At 39.0% G+C, this 21,915-nt stretch overlaps 1 protein-coding gene across 1 annotated transcript in view; it reads right to left on the bottom strand.

The window, feature by feature from the left end:
• Window positions 1-21,915, bottom strand: part of LOC126416685 (UBX domain-containing protein 1-like) — a 61,787-nt gene that overhangs the window by 15,831 nt on the left and 24,041 nt on the right. Inside the window, exons 3-5 of the mRNA XM_050084489.1 lie at window positions 15,482-15,673; window positions 13,748-13,999; window positions 721-964 (exon numbers count right to left, since the gene is read on the bottom strand). Coding sequence (XP_049940446.1) covers window positions 721-964; window positions 13,748-13,999; window positions 15,482-15,673 — 688 coding nt within the window. The remainder of the gene's footprint in view (window positions 1-720; window positions 965-13,747; window positions 14,000-15,481; window positions 15,674-21,915) is intronic.

Here is a 21,915-nt window from a genome sequence, read left to right as displayed (position 1 = left end):
GGTATTCACCACAAGTGATTCAATTCTCAATTCAGAGAGAAGAATTTGTCGGTTGGTCATTATTTCGCCGAGTCCACAGTGGTATGCTTCCTCAAAGTATCCTGTATCTTGTGACTGGTATAGTCAAATGCCTTAGAATGATCACAAGGATGACAAATAGAAGAAAATACTCATGAGGGGAGGGGGGAGGGAGGAGGAGGAGATGGTTAGAAGAGAGAAAATGATTTTCCTGTCCTCACTTATAACATCAAATGTTATTACTATGCCATTTCACTAATAATATAAAAGCTAGGGAGCCCACACTGGGTATCCACTGTTGATAGGAAAGTGAGCTAAATGTTATGAATAAAACAAAGGCTGTACCAATGCCAAGTACAAACAATCATCTCCTGGTGTCATTTGGTAGGAAGCATATTAAAATATTCAATTATCTCTTAAGTTTACAAACAATGGGATGGTCAGAGACAACTACTTAGATCAGAGACAACTACTTACAATACAGAAAAAGCACTGAGCACTGCAGGCACATCACACATCCAAGTGCATGGTCACACGCACGCTTCACTCACACTAATGGCATTGTTTGAAATTTATTCAGAAATTTACATAATTATTTTGATTTTAGCTTCACTCTGATCATAAATGTCTTCATAAAAACTTTATAACAGGATATGCAGTTTGTGTCTGACAAACTCTAGTGTCATATGCGTGGCCACATACCTGCAGTTTGGCTTGAGTGTAATCCTTCTGAGGTGGGGGCTGCACCTGAGATGCTGGCGTAGGCACAGGTGATGTGGTCGGAGAAGTAGCTCCAGTTTCTGGCGCTGGGCCCATTGCAAACTTTGTGCGCCTTGCAATCTTGTCCTGTTCTATCTGATCCTTGACTCTCTGCCGAGCCATTTTCTCCTCTAATTTCTCACGCTTCCGCTGTTCCACCAGCTTTTTCATTTCTTCCTCCTCAAGCCTGGTCAAAGAAAACAGACATAATAAGAATATGTACAACATAAAAGAAGAAAAGAGAAACATAACAGTGATGAACATTAACAGAGATCCACATGGCCACAGAATAACTGTTCTATTGAAATGCACTATCTTATGATTTTACACTAATTACGATATATTCCTGAGTCACAATAAAAAATGAAAATTTTTGTAGCCGGCTTTGTTGTAGTAACAGCAGCTTGTTTGCACATAAAACATATGGGCAAAAGTTGCTGGCAGCCATTGCTGTTCATTCCAGACACTGTATGTAATAAATGGCATTTATAACCTCCTTTTGTGGTTCAAGATTTCAAGTACAGGGGAAGACTTTCCCATAAGTATTGATTCACTGAATAAAGAATGTGTGTTCATTTCTCCAGCAGCATGATGAATAATCACATCTGGACTCGTGGCAAATCCATCTGATCAACAATCAATACTCTAGTTAATCCTCAGGATGTTTGATGCGGTTGCAGTTAGAGCTTTGAGCATCTCAGTCCAGTAATCCACCCCAGAATATGTCCTTACTTTGTAAGCAGGAATTTTGGAACACTGATGTAGAAAAAGGCTGAGTTTAAATTGTTGCCACACTGTAGAATGGAAGTTATTGTCTACTATAAGTTATTGTCTACAATAAACACTATCATTTTCCAATCAAATAAAACTTATGGAAGAAGCTCAAACAAGTGAAAAAGCTCCAAGATATTGAATTACCTCTGTCACATGTCATCATCATTATAAGACAGTTACATATAAAATGGAAATGTGGTTCTACCTTAAGCAAACATCCACAACAGGTATTTATTTTTTTTTATTCATGCATTAAGACTCCTTCCGCTACTCAAGAGACTTATCAGTACTTCTGGACAGCAACATTGCTATGAAAATAAGTGCTAACATCTCTTGATGGATTGTTCCTCCTTTGAGCTCCGTATCCCCCAACTACAACTGCTGGTCATGGAATCAGTAGTGCCTTGCCAATTATCTTACAAGGTAAGATTTATTTGGCAGTCATTTCAACCCTGTGATAGCTGGGATCTAACCACACTCAGCTGAATGTCACTGTTCTTACTGAGAATATTTTCGCTGTTTTAATTTCGACAGTTCTCCACAGACCTGAGTCCCATCTTGACGACTGGAAAGAAAAAAAGTCTTGGCTCAACAACTCTTGCTTACTGGTTACCCTCTTACCCTTCCACCAGCACGACCTCCTGGCTTAGGCAGTAAGATATGTGCTATGTGGAACCACACTTTCCGATCCTTCAGGGAAGGATGTTCCTTTGCTGTCCCATGGTGTAAGGACACTCTTCCTGGGAGCAGATGCTGGATGCTTAGGCTAGCCTCCCAGGAAGCCCTATTGTGCGCATTCTGCACATGCATGGCCATACCTGCTCACACACGCTAGCAGTTGGTTGTCCGATTGCTGCATGTCACCTGTTTGCCCCCACCTACCCACAGACAGGCACTCAAGCTGGAACAGCAGGCCTTACGCTAAGTTTATGTAGGAGCTGTGATAGTGATAAAAGCATCGAATAGAGCAGCAAATAAAGCAAAGTATGGTTCTTAGCTTTTATGAGACATTTAGTACAAAGCTTTGATAACAGCACGGAGCTGACTGATGGTAAGTGCATTCGTACTGGCTCTGGAATGGGAGCCAAGGTAGTGTTAAATTATCAGATAAAACTTTTCATTAATTTCTACGTTGACATGATTACATTACAGTTCACACTTAAGTGTCTGGCAATGCGTGTTAAGAACCACTATCAGATTATTTCTCAACTTGACTGTCCCTGTCTTGAATAGCTCATGGGCAAATGTGTCTGTGCAAAGTTCAATTTCTCTTATTTATTTTGATCAAACGATGGAAAGTCCAGGATGGAATAATGAGAAGCATCACCTATCCCATCAAAGGCAAGGCTGCCTGTGAAACCAGCTAAGCTGCAATCACTGTGCTGCTTTCTACACGGTCATGACAACCAAGGATAGCTGCTAGGGCACAACAAAAAGGTGTGTGTGTGTGTGTGTGTGTGTGTGTGTGTTTTGTCTAATTCTGATGAAGGCCTGTTTGGCCGAAAGCTTTGTCTGACAAGTCTTTTTGTTGTGCCTATCTGAGAGTCAGCGTTTTCGCTTTATGGCTCAACTATTCTTTTCATATTATTGTCTTATTTTATTATGATGGTCACTTTCCCTACGCAGATGGGAATTAGCAAAATATTTTACGATTCAGAGCAGAAAGATTGTGATCGAAATTCCATAACAAGATCTCGCTGCAGTCAAAAATGCCTTTGTTTTAATGACTGCCACCCCAACTCGCTTTTCTTATCCCTGACACTCTCTCCACTCCTTCACAGCCCAGTTGGAAAAAAAAGGATGAGCGATTTACAGTACTTTACTCTTGAAAAGCACACCACATAGATACATACGAAAAAATAAAAATGCACATACTTTGCTGAATTCTGATACCCGTCTATTAGTCAATAATTTAGAGGTCTCATATTTTCTTTCGGTGTTGATGCAACTGTTGTGAAAACTGTAACAAAAGTAGCTAAAGTTTTATGACAAGATTGTCAAAATAAACACTTTAGATGTTGATGCTTTCAAACAAAAAAGCGGATGACACCTACGATATTTAAAATTTTCTAAACTGTTCCTGCATTTTTTAGTCTGTGATTTGCCACACTGTGATACAACTATAACTTTTATTAATCTAGGCTATGAAACTTCACTTTGTTAACCCACTATTATGGCAACAAACTGTAATTTATGTATAATGTTCAGGAAACAACTTGTATATGCATGACGTTGCTGTCTGGCAACATACACAGTCTGGCTGCCTCGAGCTAGGCTGTGTTCAGAGTCATTATGTTGGCAGAAACAGTTCAAAAGTGATAGTATTTGCTGAAAGTCGAGTGCACCTAAAGAAACATGAAAGCAGCTGCAAGAGTGAATTATTTCTGTCACTTAGATGACATCTAGTCAGAGTATTAAAATTATGCTTAATGATGGTGCAGATTATGTTTCCACATACCTGTAACTGAATGATAATTAATCAATATTTTTGATTTGTTGCCATATTTTGTTTTCTGTAATTCTCCTCACCTATCCGACAAGTTCACATTCGGTGACGGCTTGAATTGCTGAAGAGGATGACTGGTATACCCACACCAATATGCAGGCTTATGAGGAACCCCTTGAGTTTATGGCTGCAAAAGGCTAATGCATTTGCGGCATTCAATGCCTCACATATTGTTTACGATGCAACCACAATATTGGCTGCTAATGGCAACATGAGGTGGGACTGGAGTTAGCTGTTGCTGAGCACACCATGAGACTACGGAGCATAGCTGAACTGCTTAGTTGAAGAATAACTCACAAACATTGTTTCAGTTCTAGTGGTGTTGATACAAAGCAGAGCAATGGCAAAGATAAACAAAGCAAACACTGCATTATATCTACAACAGTTGTCGAAGTTGAAAGGAACCCAAGGAGTTTCGCATAATCGTAAAGAAGTGGCATATGAGATATTGGCATTTCTGCAAGAAGAGTCAGTGGAATCTGCAGTGTCACATACACCGAGTGTGCGGATGATTGACATGAGGAGTACAATGACAACAATACGTGCTTAACAAGGGAAAATGATACTGAAACAGATGTCGAGCTATGTAGTTCATCATCCTTGTCAGACAGGGAGTCACAAATCCTGTCTTTGGTGGAAAATAGTAAATGGTAATCGTTGTCCAAGGAGTTGGAAGATCATCGTGTGTGTGTGTGTGTGTGTGTGTGTGTGTGTGTGTGTGTGTGTGTGTGTGTGTGTGTGTGTGGCCGCGCACGTAAAACCAAATGGGTATTTGCTCGGGAATTTGCCCAAAACAGTTTTAAATGCCAAAAATCTGGGTATTTATAGAAAAAAAAGTACCAATTAAAATAAGGGATGGGATGATAATCCCGATATTGAAAGTTAATAACTGTTTACACTTCAACACACACGTTATTCATTGCCATTATTACTAAGAACGAAAGGAAAGAAGAGAAAAGCATTTCTTTTTTTTAAAAAAATAGCATTCCAAACTGCTATACCAAGGAAGGGTGTGTGTTGCTGACATCTGCTTATCATTTACAATGTACTTTTTCCTTTTATCAGTTCTACTCTTCACTGGATAAACTTTTTTTTTCTTTTTCCCCCCAGTAATATAGCATAAGTGAAAATACTATGTACTGGCTACCAACTTAATATAAACTATACTTCATTTCAAAAATTACTTTTAAACTTGAGTTTTGTTTTATTTTTTTATTTTGCACAACCCCAAGAATTGATCTCATTAAAGATGCAAAAAGCTTTGTTAACGGTCCAAATTTATTTCCCCTAATAACTCTTCCCTAAGTCTCAAGCAGCTTTTTCAACTTGGTTACCGAATCACTACAGAAGCAGTGTTGCAAAACACCTTTTCTAATGCAAAATGTCAACATTGCTTATCAATTAATCCTTAAAATGTATGAATGCCTGGCCATTTATGAATTTTGGGCATATTCACAGGGATTTATTCTGGGCATTTGCCCCAGCTTATAAATGTCCAGGAATCTTAAAACACCACTACCCAGGAATATGATTGTGTAGTGCATAAGAAAAACTATAGATATTCAAGGGAGGACAAGGTGCACTTGTTACAAAACTGGCATTAGCACATTTCAGGGTTGCTAGATACAATTTATAGGATGTGCATGATAGTGACCTACTATGTTATGCACATCAAATTGCACACGACAGAGATTACAGAGATTTTAAGGGAAGCAGTGGATGATTGCAAACTTCAAAGAGTGCTGCAGATTTGGAAGACGTAAAGCAACAAAATTTCAGACAAAGTGTCAACTTGATGATGCACAGCAAACTAAGGAATCAACCTGAAAATTTGTAGAAGAGATGAACAAACTTATCCCATCATTTAGTACGGAATTTGTTTTCAACTCCGAACGAATGGGATTTGAAGAGCGAACGCATATGGAAGGAATCCCGGAATAGGAGGTACCAAGAGAGTAATATTAAGATCAACTAACAACAATGCCTAGACATATTCATAAACAGTTATGCCAACTATTAATCGGGATGGTAAATTGGCTGGAAAGTTATTTATTGTGCTTTGAGAAGTTGGAGGTACTCTGCCCCTACGATCAGTTCTCAAGTACATGATCTTGCAAGGACAGTAGGGAAAATTTACATCACAGCAAGCAAAAGTTGGAAAAGGGAATAAGAAAACTACAGCTATGGTATGAGCACTGCTTTTGGCCAATAGCTAGAGAAAATAATTTGCTTTTGCTCGATTCTTGGTCTGTGTGCAAAAACCATACTCCTTTAGAGCAAACTATCTCTCCTCAAAAGTGTGTGACAGCAATTCATACCACCTGGAACCACTGGACAAATTCAATCTCTGGATTTTTCCCCCTCCATTCCTATAAAACATATTATCACACTACCTGCAGCAAAGCCTTAAAGGATAGCCAGTTTCATGATAAACTACAAGACAGACTGTTTCGCATTTGGATGCATGCCATGACATTCCATCATTTCTCATCACCCCGTTACACCAATATGATTCTATATCAGGGTGTATAGGTGAACAAGATGAAAAAATTCACGTGTTTTTCACAGATTTCCTGGTTGTCCTGAAGTGATTTTCCGGTTGTCCCCTTGTATTTACATCCTGTATATGCACTCTTTAAGAGTAGGTGCATAAACTGAACGTCCTGCTCGGTTTATAACTTCCAAGGAGTTCGCTTTCGATCTTGATGGTGCAAATCTTTGTGATCACTGTGGTGCAGCATTTTTAATTTGGTGTTCATGATGCAAGTTAATGGTTTGTTTTGAACATTTCTTGAATGTCAATGATGTCTATTTTGTGAAGTGTAATAAATACATCCCACAGGAGGTTGATCTCTGCACTTCCTAAAAACTAATTTTCTATCACCCTCCTGATGCACATGGTGAGTAATTAGCAGCTAACATTTTTCCTGTCATAATTGTTAACACACCACTTTCAAATGAGCCTGGCTAAAGACTGAACTTGCAACTTTACACTCATGGGGTTCCTTGTTAGACATTTCTGCCATTTGTATTTTGGTTATCATCTGATTCATCACTCGAGACTATTTCAGTGTGTTATGAGGCCTTTGAACTCCTTTCGTTAACCTTCGTATTCTAATTTCTTGGAGACCCAGGACAAGTGACTCGACTATGAACTACACATAATATAGACAATTTTGTTCATTCTGAAAATAAAATTCGAATTTTACAGCATAATGCTAAATAGACAGCAAGAAAATGATCTGCCTCTGAAGCCTGTACAAGTGTGTGTAATTCAACAGGTGTCAAACTGGCGTGAATTTCACTTCATTCTTGCATATGCATAGCACAACCACACAAAGTATGTAGGAGTAACACCACTGACATTCTGACTATGTGTCAGGAAATTGACTTATTTGTAGCAACACAGCTATCCACGTGGACATTGTGATGATGCCTGGAACCGCAAGGACTGTCAGGTGACATTTGTTGCGACTTCCCTGATGTTGCAGCAGAGAGGCGCATGCCCAATGACAACACTGGAACCTGGAGTGGCACCACATCTTTTCAGACAAGTCCTGGTCCTGCATACAGCGCCATGATGGATGTATCCACTTGTGGAGGCTACGAGTAGAACAAATGTTACCAGACTGCATTTCTCTCTGTCATACAGAGCCAACGTTTGGGTAAAAGTCTTGCAATTTTTGTAGTTTATGTATAATATATGTAATAATATGCAACAAAATACTTGTCAGAGATTTGTACATTATCTAATATAGGTTTTCTAAATTGAACTTGCAGTTTTGCGTTCATGATATTCTCTCTCTCTCTCTCTCTCTCTCTCTCTCTCTCTCTCTGTCTGTGTGTGTGTGTGTGTGTGTGTGTGTGTGTGTGTGTGTGTGTGTGTAGCTGCACTTTGCGTTATGGTATTGATACCATCGGGTACACAATACATTAGCCCCTAGTTTGTACAGGCAGTCCTACCTTCCAGGTATGTGACAAGCTAAATTCTATTTTCAAATGTTCCTTTACAAAGGAGAACCGAGGAGAATTGTCTCTATTTAATCCTCGAAACCACTGAAAGGTTGAATGTAGTAAGTATTACTGTCAGTGGTGTTGAGAAACAACTGAAATCGTTAAAATGGAACAAAGCTCCAGGGCCCGATGGAATCCCTATCATATTCTATACTGAATTTGTGGCCGAGGTAGCCCTTCTTCTAATTATAACCTATCATAGATCCCTTGAGCAAAAAGCTGTGCTCAGTTCTGGAAAAAAGCACAGGTCGCACCCATCTACAAGAAGGGTAGTAGAAGTGATCCACAAAACTTAACATTCAATAACCTTGACATCAATATGTTGTAGAATCTTAGAACATATTTGGAGCTCAAATAATAATGAGGTATCTCAAACAGAATGACCTCCTCTATGCCAACCAGCATGGATTCTGAACACACTGGTCATGTGAAACCCAAATCACACTTTTCTCACATGACATACCAGAAGCTTTGGATCAAAGCAGTAAATGGATTGCAATATTTCTTGATTTCTGAAAAGCGTTTGACTCAGTACCACACCTATGCTTAGCGTCAAAAGTACGATCATATGTGACGTCAAGTGAAATTTGCAACTGGACTGAGGACTTTTTGGTAAGGAGGATGCAGCATGTCATCATGGTCAGATGTAGAAGTAATTTTAGGTGGTCCCTGGCGAAGTGTGTTGGGATCCTTTGATGTTCATGTTGTATATTAATGATCTCACAGACAATATTAATAGTAACCTCATACTTTTTGCAGATGATGCAGTTATCTACACCAAAGTACTGCCTGAAAGAAGCTGCATAAATAATCAACAAAATCAAGCAATTATTTACAGAATAATAAGATCCCACTCCTGTGATTCAAACTGACCTGCAGTCTCTCCTTAAACCCTCAAGCCCCTCACAAGGACTAACACCTTTATCCATAGAACTTCTCACCCCACCCAAACCACGCAGCCCCACCTTTTACCTTCTTCCTAAGATCCATAAACAATTATCCTGGCCGTCCTATAGTTTGCTGGCTTCAAAACACCCACCGAGCATACATCTACGTTGATCAGCACCTGCAACCTTTAGTACAAACACCTCCCTCCTATATCAAAGATACCAAGATCGTCTTGAAATCCGTGCCTGTACCACTTCCACCACACACCTTGCTTGTCACCACTGATGCTACCTCTCCCTATACTAACATCACCCACATACATGGTTTGTCTGCTACTGAACGCTTCCTCAGTCAGCATCCACCTGCTTCCAAACCTGTGACAGCCTTACCACTCACTTTGATCAACTTTATATTTACTAACAACTACTTCACCTTTGTGAGGCAGACATACAAACTGATCAGGGGTATGGTCATGCGAACCAAGATGGCTTCTTCCTATGCCAAGCTTTTCATGGGTTACCCCTGGTTTGGTTTAGATATGATGATGACATTTTTTACCATATGGAGCCATGGTGAGGCTGACCTGTTAATATTCCTGGACTCTCTGAATACCTTCTCCCAATTAAATTTCACATGGACCTATTCCAAATCCCATGCCACTTTCCTTGATGTTGATCTCATTCTCACTGAAGGCCAGTTATATTCTGTCCACATTTAACCTGCTAACAAACAACAGAACTTAAATTTTGATAGTTGCCATCCTTTCCATTTGAAACATTTCCTCCCATACAGCCTTGGCATTTGAGGCAAACGTATTTGTTCGGATGCAGACTCTTTACAGGAATACACCACCATTCTCACCTCAGCCATCAGTGGACGTAATAACACCATCAGCCTAGTTCAAAAGCAGATTTCCTGGGCCATCACATCCAATTTTGATATGTTGATCCCTCCAACCAACAACTTTGGAGCACACCACTGGTCCCTCAGTATTATCGTGGTCTAGATTGTATTAATCAGCTAAGTCGACGAGCCCGTGACTCCCTAAAATCATGCCCTGAAACAAGATCTATTCTGTCTGAGATTTTGCCCACAACACCTAGAATAGCTTTTTTCTGTCCTCCTAATCTCAGTAATATTCTTGTCAGGCCCTATGATCCTTCTGCACTCATCTCCCTACCATATGGCTCCTACCCTCGGGACTGCCCCATAGCAAGACTTGGCCTCTGCACTCTCGTACCACCACATTTATCAGCCCTGTAACTGGCGAAACATCTACTATCAAAGGGAGAGCCACATGTGAAACGACACGTCATATACCAGCTGTTATGCAAACAGTGTTTGGCCTTTTACATTGGCATGACTGCTACCAAACTATCAATTAGGATGAATGGGCATAAGCAGAGGATATACACTCGCAACACACAATATCCTGTTGCAAAGCATGCTCTACAACATGATGATAGTGACCTCTGTGCCTGTTTCACCACACACTCCATCTGGATTCTTCTCCCAGACACCAGTTTCTCAGAACTCTGCAGGTGGGAACTAGCGCTACAACATGTTGTTGGTTCTTGCCACCCGCTTGGCCTTAATTTATGTTAATTTCTTCTGCCTTGGCATTTCTTCATAGTAACTATTCCTTTCTTCATTACGTTTCAGTTTTCTATGTCTTTCATTTTCTTACTGGCCTGTTTTTCGCACCCCCTCCCACCTCTGTTATGTACAATGCACTCAGTTTTTCACTCTTATTAACTCATGCACGATGTTTAAGCAGTAATCTCTGCCTTGCATATTACCCTGCCTTTCTCAATTAAGCTCTCAGATTTTCAAATCTCATCTGAGGCAGTCCTCAACAATCAGTTTTTCCTTCTCATCCCGTCTGGTAAGTCTCCCCTGACCTGATGTTCTGAGTGACTTCATGAAATCTATCCCTTTTCCTAGACCCCTCTAGTCCTTTTCCTCCAGCTCTGTTCCTTGCCCTTCAATCCTTCTGCATGAAGAAGGAGCTGCTGGCTCCGAAAGCTTGCCTAATTATAACCTTCCTTTGTGTGTGTGTTCAGCCACCACTTGGTGAGTAGATTTTTAATCTATCCAATATTATTTTGCATAAATATCCAGTCAGACCTTAATAAGATTTCAAAGTGGTGCGCAGATTAGCAACTTCACTAATTGTTCAGAAATGTAAAATTGTGCACTTCATAAAATGAAAAAAAAAAAAAAAAAAAAAAAAAACACACAGCATCCTCTGACTATAATATCAATGAGTCACTGTTGGAACCAGCCAACTCATACAAAAACTTGGACGTAACGATTTGTAGGGATATGAAATAGAATGATCACATAGGCTCAGTCGTGGGTAACACAGGCCGTAGACTTTGTTTTATTGGCTGGATACTGGGGAAGTGCAATAAGTGTACAAAGGAGACTACTGACAAATCACTCTAGAATATTGCTCAAATGTGTGGGATCTGTACCAACAGAACTAATAGGGTATATTAAACATATACAGAGAAGGACAACACAAACTGCAGGTTGTCACAGGTTTGTTTGATCTGTGGAAGTGTGCCACAGAGATATTGAAGGAACTGAACTAGAAGACTCTTGAGGATAGATGTTAAATATCCCGAGAAAGTCTGTTAACAAAGTTTCAAGAAACCGGGAATATACAACAACTCTCTCTGTATCGCTCATATAGGGATCATGAAGATAATATTAGAATAATTATTGCATGCACAGAGGCAGTCAAACAACCATTCTTCCTGTGTTCCGTGTTCCGTACATGAATGAAACAGGAAGAAACCATAATTAGTGGGACCTACCCTCTGGCATACAATTCACGGTGGCTTGCAAAGTGTAGATGTAGATACAGATTATATTACAACAAGATAATGCAAGACTGCACACTGTCCATGCTGTGCTGATCTGCCTTGACAGACAGTGTGTTTGTTTGGTTCATAGTCCAGCATGTTCTCCAGACGATTCATACGATTCAGCCACTGAGTCATGGGTTGCTGAGAGACTGGCATGCCACTACTTGCCAGCCACTCTGATAAATGAACTCTGGTGTAGGGGTGAAGCAGCATGGAATGGCATATCCGTATCTGTCATCCAAGGTCAGCCTGACTTACTATCCAGACATGTTAAAACTATTGTTGCTGTCAGAGGTGGCAAACTTTTCACTAATGCACAAATCACAAACAAAATGAATCACATATGCTTTCTATCATGTTGTATACACACAATAAGAAAAATTTTAGTACAATAAAATCCTGTTTTTAAGTTCCCACATTTTATGTTTTCCCACTTTTCTCATTTACTTTTGTTGGTCCCAACAGAAGTCCTATTCTTTCAACACACTGCTTTCCCATCATTAATGATTCATGTAACATTTCCTGCATTTTAGCATTTTAAGTTTTTTCTGATGTTATCACAGCCATTAATATGGATTTTCATACAGTTTTCTGCAAAATGCACTTCATACTCCTGCTCAAAGTCAGATTTGGAACTAAGCATTAAACACAGATGATATGCAAAGTTACTGATTGTTTAATGCAGCATTAATGTGGTAAGCAAGATTTTAGTTCACAGCATGTTGGGTCATGAACGGCTGTATTATAGGTTCGCAGTGTTCGAAAGTCTGGAAAGTATGCTGAATCACTGCCTTAATGATAAACATGATCTGACAATAGTTATTCTAGTGGCAACCTTCCTTCTGCTAATTGTGTTGTATTACAACAGCTTTAATTTAATTCCATGGTCATTTATACAAATAAACACCACTTTTGAAGATGGCCATCTCAATAATGGTCTTTCATGAATCATTGTTACTTCCGTGTGAAATACGCTAATCCATACTAGGCGTGCTGTCTTAGATTGGTACAACTTGATGACAGACGTAAACATTTCTCAAGATGCTCCATAATATAACAACAATTTCTGCCCTCTTTCTGACCCGAGATGTTCCTGAACGGAGTGACCTCCTGTCAGCAACAAGCTGCAGATTTTGTACCCACTGTTCTCTGTTTACAAAGACTGGCAGCTTCAGATTTTTAACCACTAAGTTTTATTTACTATAATATTATAATTATTATCAATATTAAGTTTCACATTAGGACATTAATATCATTTTAATGTGGTTTCATGAAAGACCTTCGCTTCTGTGTTTTATTTACACCATTGGACATGACAGGAACAAAGAGGGAAACACCCACACACATTTGTGTGTGTCAGCAATCAGCCACTGCCTTTGTGATTATCGTGAAAACAAAGTGCTAACATACACAAATGCACATTTCCTTCTTCGTTCTGATCATGTACAATGATGTAAATAGAGCACGGAAGCAAAAAATCTTTTGTGAAACTACATTAAACGACATCTGTGTCTAATGTGAAATAATTATTAATAACCACTACAAAATTATGGTAAATACAACTTGTAACACTACATTGGTTACAACATTAAAGTTGGCAGTCTGCAAACAGAGAGCAACAGGCCAAAATCTACAGCTTGTTATGTTTTCTCTCATTTCCTGTATTTTACACCTCTTTTGGGTCAGTCCACTGAAAAATGTAAAAAAGGGGCTTTACTGTATTTGTTACACTTCCTGGTGTTGAAATTTGCGCAGTATTCAGTGTAAAATATATTATCAAGAGTTTTACGTTAAGTGTTATACATTGGCATTAAATATTTTTTAACTTAAGAGAGTCATTATACTACTACTTCTACTATTATTACAACAAATAAGCAACACTGTTATCCTAGTAGAAAATGATAATGACCCTTACTTCTTTCTTGCTGCAGTCATTTCTTTCCCTGAGCGAATTCTCAGCCTCTCTCTTTCTAAAGCTTCTTGCTTCTCCTTTTCTTCTCGCTCTAGCCGCTTCTGTCTCATTTTTTCTTCTAGCTTCTTAAGTTGTTCTTTTTTCTCTTCCTCTGTCAATGGTTTCTTCTCTTCTGTTGACTCTGAGAAATTACTATGTCCAGACTTTGCAGCATGGTACTCTATTTCAAGCTGGGTAGAAAAAAGCTTCCCACAGCTGTAAAGAAAAAACTTAAAGTTGAAAAACTCATAAATGATAAAAGTTCTCAAGTGATGACATGTTTTATATTTTCTTTCTGTTTTGAGAAAGTTCTGTTATCCAGAATCATGTGCATTATCTACATCCAATAACACTACACGACAGATTAATATCAGGGTGTATATGCGGACAAGGAAGAAAAATACCCGGATTTTTTCTGGTTAAAAATACATTTTCTCCCGGGTGAAAACACACTTTTTCAGTGTTAAGTGACAGTATATTTTCCCTTATCAATCCTTTGAATGGTTAAGGTTTTATACACGGGCGTAGAATTTCCCAGCACTTTAGAAAACGAAACTCGGAGAAAAAGACAAGTTTTGGAAATATGTTTTATGTGCAGCAACATGTACGTTGCATATTTTTGTATTAAGAAAGTATACATTGGAATTCCAACAAACACCGCATGTTACTTTCTGAATCATGGAAATCGAGATTGCGATTCATTTCTGTAAGCCAATAATAGCTCATGTCATGTGATCTTGGCAGCCGATGACAGCGGATATTCAGAGCATAGGACACGTGATGTAGTCAGCCAACAGCAACATCACTGTTACGTAGCATGAACACACAAACAGAGAAAGTTAATAGTTTAAATAAATATACACAGTGTTGCTACAAGAAAAGCAAAGCTTTCACATATAATATTGGTCTCTAAGGTTAATAAGCTGCAAGAGAAGCTAAGCTTTCGCATATAATTTTGATCTTTTTTGTGTGTGTTACACTTTAAGACATATCACACAAATGTGTCAGCAAAATTTGATTTGCTAAATGCTAGAAGGAACATGGGTCTGGGAAGTGGTCAAATAAGCAAATAAGAAATATAGAGCAATTGTAAGGGAGCAAAAGGTAGGATTTAAGAGAAAGAAAAGATCATAAATACCCATAATATGGTAGACTTTCTGATTTGGTACATCTTCATATATTTTAATTTCTTTAATCTGCAAACACAGTGGTACAATTCATCACAAATGCATGATCCAAATTTAAAGTTCACAGTGTGTCAAGTACACATGTCAGTTAAAAGCCATTACACGTGAATTTAAACAATGTGTACTTCTTTGATACTACTGAATTTGAAGCATTTGTGCAAATGTGAATTTCACTCTAGTGTCTACATGGGAGCTAAGGGGGAAGACAGACACCCATCATGTAATTGCTGGATCATTATTGGCATACATATATGGAAACCAGGTTGAAAACATCACAAAAACTCTATTGACAAAACACCACCACAACACTCATTGATAATTGTACTGGTAGCAACACCATTGTAGTTACAGTTTACAAATATTCATAGGTGATGAATCTCATTTAGCAAAATGACATTGCAGTAACTGAAGGACATCTATCACTATTTCCAAATAAACTTCTTCACAAATACTGGTCCAACTTAAATACCAATAACATATAAAATATAAAACATTATAAAATTTAACTCACTCATTACACTTTAACGACTTGGCTGTTTCAGAGCTGCTGGCACTTTCAGTGCTTTTGGAAGGCTCCACAGAATTTTCAGTACTATCACCAATAGGTGCTGTATCTATCACAGAAGGCTGTGTTGTCTCCATTGCATCAGTGGTGGCATCAGAAGAAGAAAATGGAATTGATTCATCTGCATGAGCAAGTAACCTGCAACCACCAGAAGTTAACCGTCAATTACTTCAGTAAATAATCCTAGACCTACTGAGCCATCAGTCTTCTATGAGAAGGTAAAACTAAATACTCAAATGGAAAACAAGACAAATTAATATTAATAAATTAAATTTAATGTAACTTTGGTGACAATTATTTCTCTAAGTCTTCAAATTCACAACTTTGTGTTTCTGGTTTATTCAGTCATCATTCCACTATAAGGTACGTATATACGTATACATTCAGTATTAGCAACAAAGGAGCAAGAAGAAGATGAAACTTGTCATTTGTTGCCCAAAATGACCAACAGTTTCTTTTACACAGAACATGTATTTTTTCAATATCTTCTTAGATGGCACAAACCTGAATGTGACTGGAGCCAAGTGTGAAATGTGCAACACAATACATTAACAAAAACTTTTACATTTCTTGAATTTCTTTTATTTTTATTTTAATCTTTATTTGAAAATCCAAAATTCATTCACTTTTAGTAGTTTCAAAATTTAAATTCAGCCATTATTCACTTTGCTTCACTGTGCCCAGTACATGTACACATTATTTAAAAATATGCTGTGTATCAATAATTCTCAATAATAAAGACAAATTCACAACCCAACAGATGAGTGAAAAAAATGGAGATAGAAAAACAGTATTAAGCTCTAACAAGTGGAACAATCATCGTGAAGCACTGTACCATATTCAATAGGTGGAAAAAAGATTTAATCTTCAGAGAAGGACTGTGGTAATGTGCACCACACAGCATTGTGCAATACTAGAAATGATAAACTGGATTCTGATGGGTTTGAGATGGCCTGCCTGCCACGAATTCCTCTCCTGTGCCAACAGTTTCACACCAGAGAAGCACTTGTACCCTATTTTCTCAATTATTTGCTGGATGTATTCCAATCTCTGTCTTCCCCTACTGTTTTTACCCTCTACAGCTCCCTCTAATACCATGGCGGTTATTCCCTGTTGGGTTCGCACAAGTCCTATCATCCTGTCACTTCTTCACGTCAGTGTTTTCCATATATACCTTCCTCATCAATTCTGCGGAAAACCTCGTCATTTCTTACCTTATTGGTCCATTTAATTTTCAGCATTCCTCTGTAGCATCTCACCTCAAATGCTTTGATTCTCTTCTGTTCCAGTTTTCCCACAACCCATGTTTCATTACCATAGGATACTGTGCTCCAGATGTACAAACTCAGCAATTTCTTCCTCAAATTAAGGTCTATTTTTGATACTAGTGAACTTCTCCTGGCCAGGAATGCCCTCTTTGTCAGTGTTAGTATGGTTTTTATGTCCTCTTTGTTTTGTCCACCATGGGTTATTTTGCTGCCTACATAGCAGAATTCCTAAACCGTAATTTCCAATTCCAATATTACGTTTTTCGTTGTTCTCATTTCTTTTGCCTTTCTTTGAATTATTCTCAATCCACATTCTGTATTCATGCTCATTCCATTCAACACATCCTATAATGCTTGAATGAGGATAGCAATGTCATCTTATCACTGATATCCTTTCACCTTGAATTTTAATCCCACTCTTGAACTTTTATTTCCGTCACTGCTTCCTCTATATACACAGTGAACAGTAGGGGTGGAAAGCTACATCCCTTTCTTTCATCCTTTTTAATCTGAGCACTTTCTTCTTGGTCTTTCAGTCTTGTTGTCCCCTCTCTGTTCTTGCACATATTGTATATTACCTGCTTTTTCCTACAGCTTACCCTTCCTTTTCTCAGAATTTCAAATGTCTTGCACCATTTTACATGGTCAAACACTTTCTCCAGGCTGACAAATCCTATGAATGTGTCTTGATTTTTCTTCAATCTCATTTCCATTATCAACTGCATCAGAACTGCCTCTCTGGTACTTTTGTCTTTCCTAAAGCCAAATTGACCATCATCTGAGAGATCCACAATTTCCTTTTCCACTCTTCTGTATATTACCCTTGTCTGCAACTGGATGCATGAGCCGTTCAGCTCATTGTGCAGTAATTCTTGCACTTGTTGGCTCTTGCTATCTTCAGAACTTCCTCCAATGATTTTAGATGGAATGTTATCTATCACTTTCGCCTTATTTGATCTAGAGTCGCCCAAAGCTCTTTCAAATTCTCGCTATAATACTGGATCACCTACCTCTTCCCTGTTGGCTCCTGTTTCTTCTTCTAGCACGTCATCAGACATGTCCTCCTCCTCATAGAGGCCTTGTACTCTTTCTACCTATGCACTTTCTCCTCTGCATTTAACAGTGGAATTCCCATTGCACTCTTAATGTTACCACCATTCCTTTTAATTTCACCAAAGTTTGATTTGACTTTTCTGCACTGATGGAAAAAACTGCAGTACCAAAAAATAATTAAGGCAGAGTAATAAAATTTCAGAAATTCATTTGACTAGGTAATATATTTAAGTGATTAACATTGCAAGATCACAGAATAATGTAAATGTGAGGTAAGCCATTGAAAATGTGAAATGCCGATACATTAATAACTGGTGTAACTGCCTGTTGAATGCAAGCATGCAAAAGTGCATTCCTCATGTTGAACAGGTGCCGGATGTTAGTTTGTGGGATGGAGTTCTATGACTGTTGCACTTTATGTCAGTCAATAAAGGATGGTTAATGCTGTCTGTGGATGTAGGGTGGGTACTCAAATATGGGGGAAAAAAAAAGGTTCCTGTGAATTCCAGGTGTGAGGAGGAAGGTGGTGTCCAAAAGCTCCTGATAAATTCTTAGTGAATGGATTTGAGGGGGAGGGGAGCACACCACAATAATGACGTGTTTTCCTCTTAGCTGAGCCATATACCAACCATAGGGAGTTTAACAGCAGTTATTAAACATTGATAATTTACATGGAATAATATTCATATAATGAATACATTTTGAAACATTATGTATTTTAAAATTTGTGAATTTAAACTCAATAAAATTAAATTTCAATCCTAGGTTAATAATGCGGAATTCCCTGAGATTTCCCTAGTTTTTCCAGGTAAAATGCAATTCCCTGAGAACTCCATGCTCTCCAGAAGAATAGCCAGCCTGTGGATGACGCTTGAATTGTTGTCTGATGATGTCCCATATTGTTCGACTGGAGGCAGATATGGTAGACATGCAGGCCATGATTAAGCAGGCCAAATCAACATGTGGGCGCTACAGAACATGTTGGGTAACAACAGTGGTATGTGGGTGAGTGTTATCCTACTGGAAAGCACCCCCTGGAATGCTGTTCACGAATGGGAGGCAGGACAACAGGTTGAACCAACAGACAGACATACAGTTTCGCAGTCGGGGTCACTGGCACCAAGGCAGAACCAGATTTCAACAGAAAACGCGACAGATGTCCACCCTGCCCTCCAATGAGCTCTTGCTTGACACCACTGAAGTTGCATATGAAACTCGTTTGGGATCAGTGGAATGCAAACTACAGGACTCCTGGCTGAGCTGTCCTTGAAGTAACTGATTTTTAACAGTTTGTTGTGTCACTGTGGTGCCAAATGCTGATCAAATTACTGCTGCAGATGCAGCACGATGCACCAGACCCACAGGCTGATTACAGTGGTCGCCTGGAGACCAGCTGCAATATCGCAGAAGGGCATCCAGCATCTTGTAGCCCTATTACACTATGTCGTTCAAACTTAGTGAGGTAGTCTTTGTTACCTTAAAGGCACTCTTCACTAACATTGACGCATCACATCCAGTCTCAATGGTAACTAATGCTCACAACCGTTACATCATGTATTTAAAGCAAATATGATCTGCTTCCTCGTAGTTCCGCTATTAGTGCCACTCTTATTTGACTGAATAGATGTCATCTTTCAGATTTAGAAACATGCCTACCACCTTTCGTTTATGTCACACAACTCTTTCTTGGTGTTGTGATTACTTTTCCCCTCAATGTATATGCCTAGTCAAAAGCCAACAATCATTTCTTTCTTGATTCCCTCACGTTTTTCATGCAACCATTTCACCTTGGCTTCCCTGCACTTCCTGTATGTTTCATTCCCAAGTAAGCTGTATTTTTGTATTCCTGAAGTTCCCTGAACATTTTAGTACTTCATTCTTTCATCGATTAGCTGAATTGCTTTTTCTGTTACCCATGGTTTCTGTGCATTGTACCTACGTCCTTCTTTCCAGCTTCTGCGACTGTCCTTTTTAGAGCTGTCCATTCCTTTTCAGTTACTGCCTACTAAGCTGCTCATTATCAAAGTGTCTACAGCCTCAGAGTTACTTCATGCATATCTCTTGAACCCCACTTCTTGCTGCATATATTCTTCCTGATTAGTCTCTTAAACTTGAGCCTACTCTTCATTGTTACTAAATTGTGACCTGAGTCTACGTCTACTCCCCGCATATCTCAAAACAATTCGTTAAAATTACAGTGATGATATTCCAACTGCTAACACGCTTGTGCTTACTATGGCTGAGATGGAATGAACAGCTGTAGAGTTTTCTATGAGGATAAATGGCTGTGGTTGCTTACACTTGCCCCAATCAGCTAAAGGGAAGAAGTAATGTGGACTGTGTTATGTATGAGGTGGAACCATGGGCCTCATGGAAAAAGGGTGACCCGGCTGAGTCACGCGATTTGACTCTTAGTCAGATCACAAGGGGTGGCCACTATTGCACACATTGATCACGTAGGCTGATGTGAGGATCAATGAACTATACTCGACAGGATGTATCTGGAACATCTTAGGTGATTAGAAGTTAGTAGACAGGAATACAATTAAATACTTAGCTTTAATTCAGCATCAGCAATGAACGTCGATCTTGACTTTGTACAATAATATTTACAAGTGCAGTTATAAACTGAAATGCGAATACCCCTTTACAATTCTGATTGCTTCACACATACAGATCAATTAGCAATGCATGAACTGTATGTGGTGCCGGGTTAGGTCGTAGCTACTGACTTAGCTGAAGGCTATGCTAACTAGCGTGTCTGCAAATGAGATCTCTGAAGCTACAACAGGTGAACAATTTTTATTAATGTCGGTTGAAGAACTGGGCAGTGCTCTAGCTTGTCTCGTAAGACCAGCCAAGTAGCGGCGCTTGGTCTGCTAGCGTCGACAGTGGCGACTCGCGGGTCCGATGTGTACTGATGGACTGCGGCCGATTTGAAGCCTAAAATCTAGCCCTGCGGTGACACCACAGACTACATGGCTGAAGCTGACGTATGGTCTAGACCGTATGTTCCTGTCCGGCTATGAATTCAAACATATTTTTCCCATTATTGCCAAGCATCCATGTTTTTAGTGTTCCAACTAACCACTCCATTACTGAATTTGATAGTGGGTGGAACATAGCAAGGGTCAGATGCTCAATGCCATCAGACTGACAGAATGACTAAAATGGAGATGCCATAAATTGAGGGCCATTGTTGGAGACTGTTGTGGTGGACGCCTCATCTGTGGCGGAGAGAAAGGATGAGGTGAGGACAGTAGTCAACATTTCTGTAGTATTTATATATAGGTTATGCAATGTGCTTGCAGCTGTTATGCAACAATTTTACTATGATGTTGTCCAGTGCATTGGTAATTTTCAAGTTTGTAACCAGTTTGATTCTGTAGTTATCATAGCAGAAAACCAGGCTGAAATACATCATGATGTGTCATGACAAATGAGCCTCTTTTTGCAGTTGTTCTGACTTGATCTCACTTCCTGGTCATCAGGACTTCACACTATTAACTTCCCCAAAGAGTAGTAAACGATTGTGGAACATAATAAAAGATGTCAGATTTAACTTGAGGACCAGTGGAATGACTGTATTTTAAATGCATCTCCAACTTGTCATTGTTTTTTAGGACCATACATGCTCACACTGCAAAACCAAATTTAGTTTTTCAGGGGTTTAGGGCATGGCCCTTCTAATGAAACTGGTTTATTTTTTTTAAGTGGACTACAAAGAGCCATTTTTGGTCCTTTTGAAAGAATCTTCAACTTTGCCTTCAATTTGAAACTATGGGAAAGCAGTAAGAAAATAAAATTTTGTTATCTTTTATATTCTGAATCTTTCTATTGGTCAGTTATTATTTGCAAGGTTTCAGGTTCATCCTATTATTACTTCTGGAGACATAAAAAAATTAAACTTCCCTTTTTCTTTCTTTCTGTTTTTCTTACCCCCTCTCCCTACCCCTCCCCGGCCCAACTTTGCTCCAAATTATTAACATGGAAAATTGCTGAAGTGCAAGGTGGCTTTTTTAAGGAAATATTTCCGAGATATTACGTCTCAAAGTTGCA

Source organism: Schistocerca serialis, chromosome 8, assembly GCF_023864345.2.
Source record: "Schistocerca serialis cubense isolate TAMUIC-IGC-003099 chromosome 8, iqSchSeri2.2, whole genome shotgun sequence".
Classification (NCBI taxonomy): domain Eukaryota; kingdom Metazoa; phylum Arthropoda; class Insecta; order Orthoptera; family Acrididae; genus Schistocerca; species Schistocerca serialis.
This window is presented reverse-complemented; position numbering and strand designations above follow the sequence as displayed.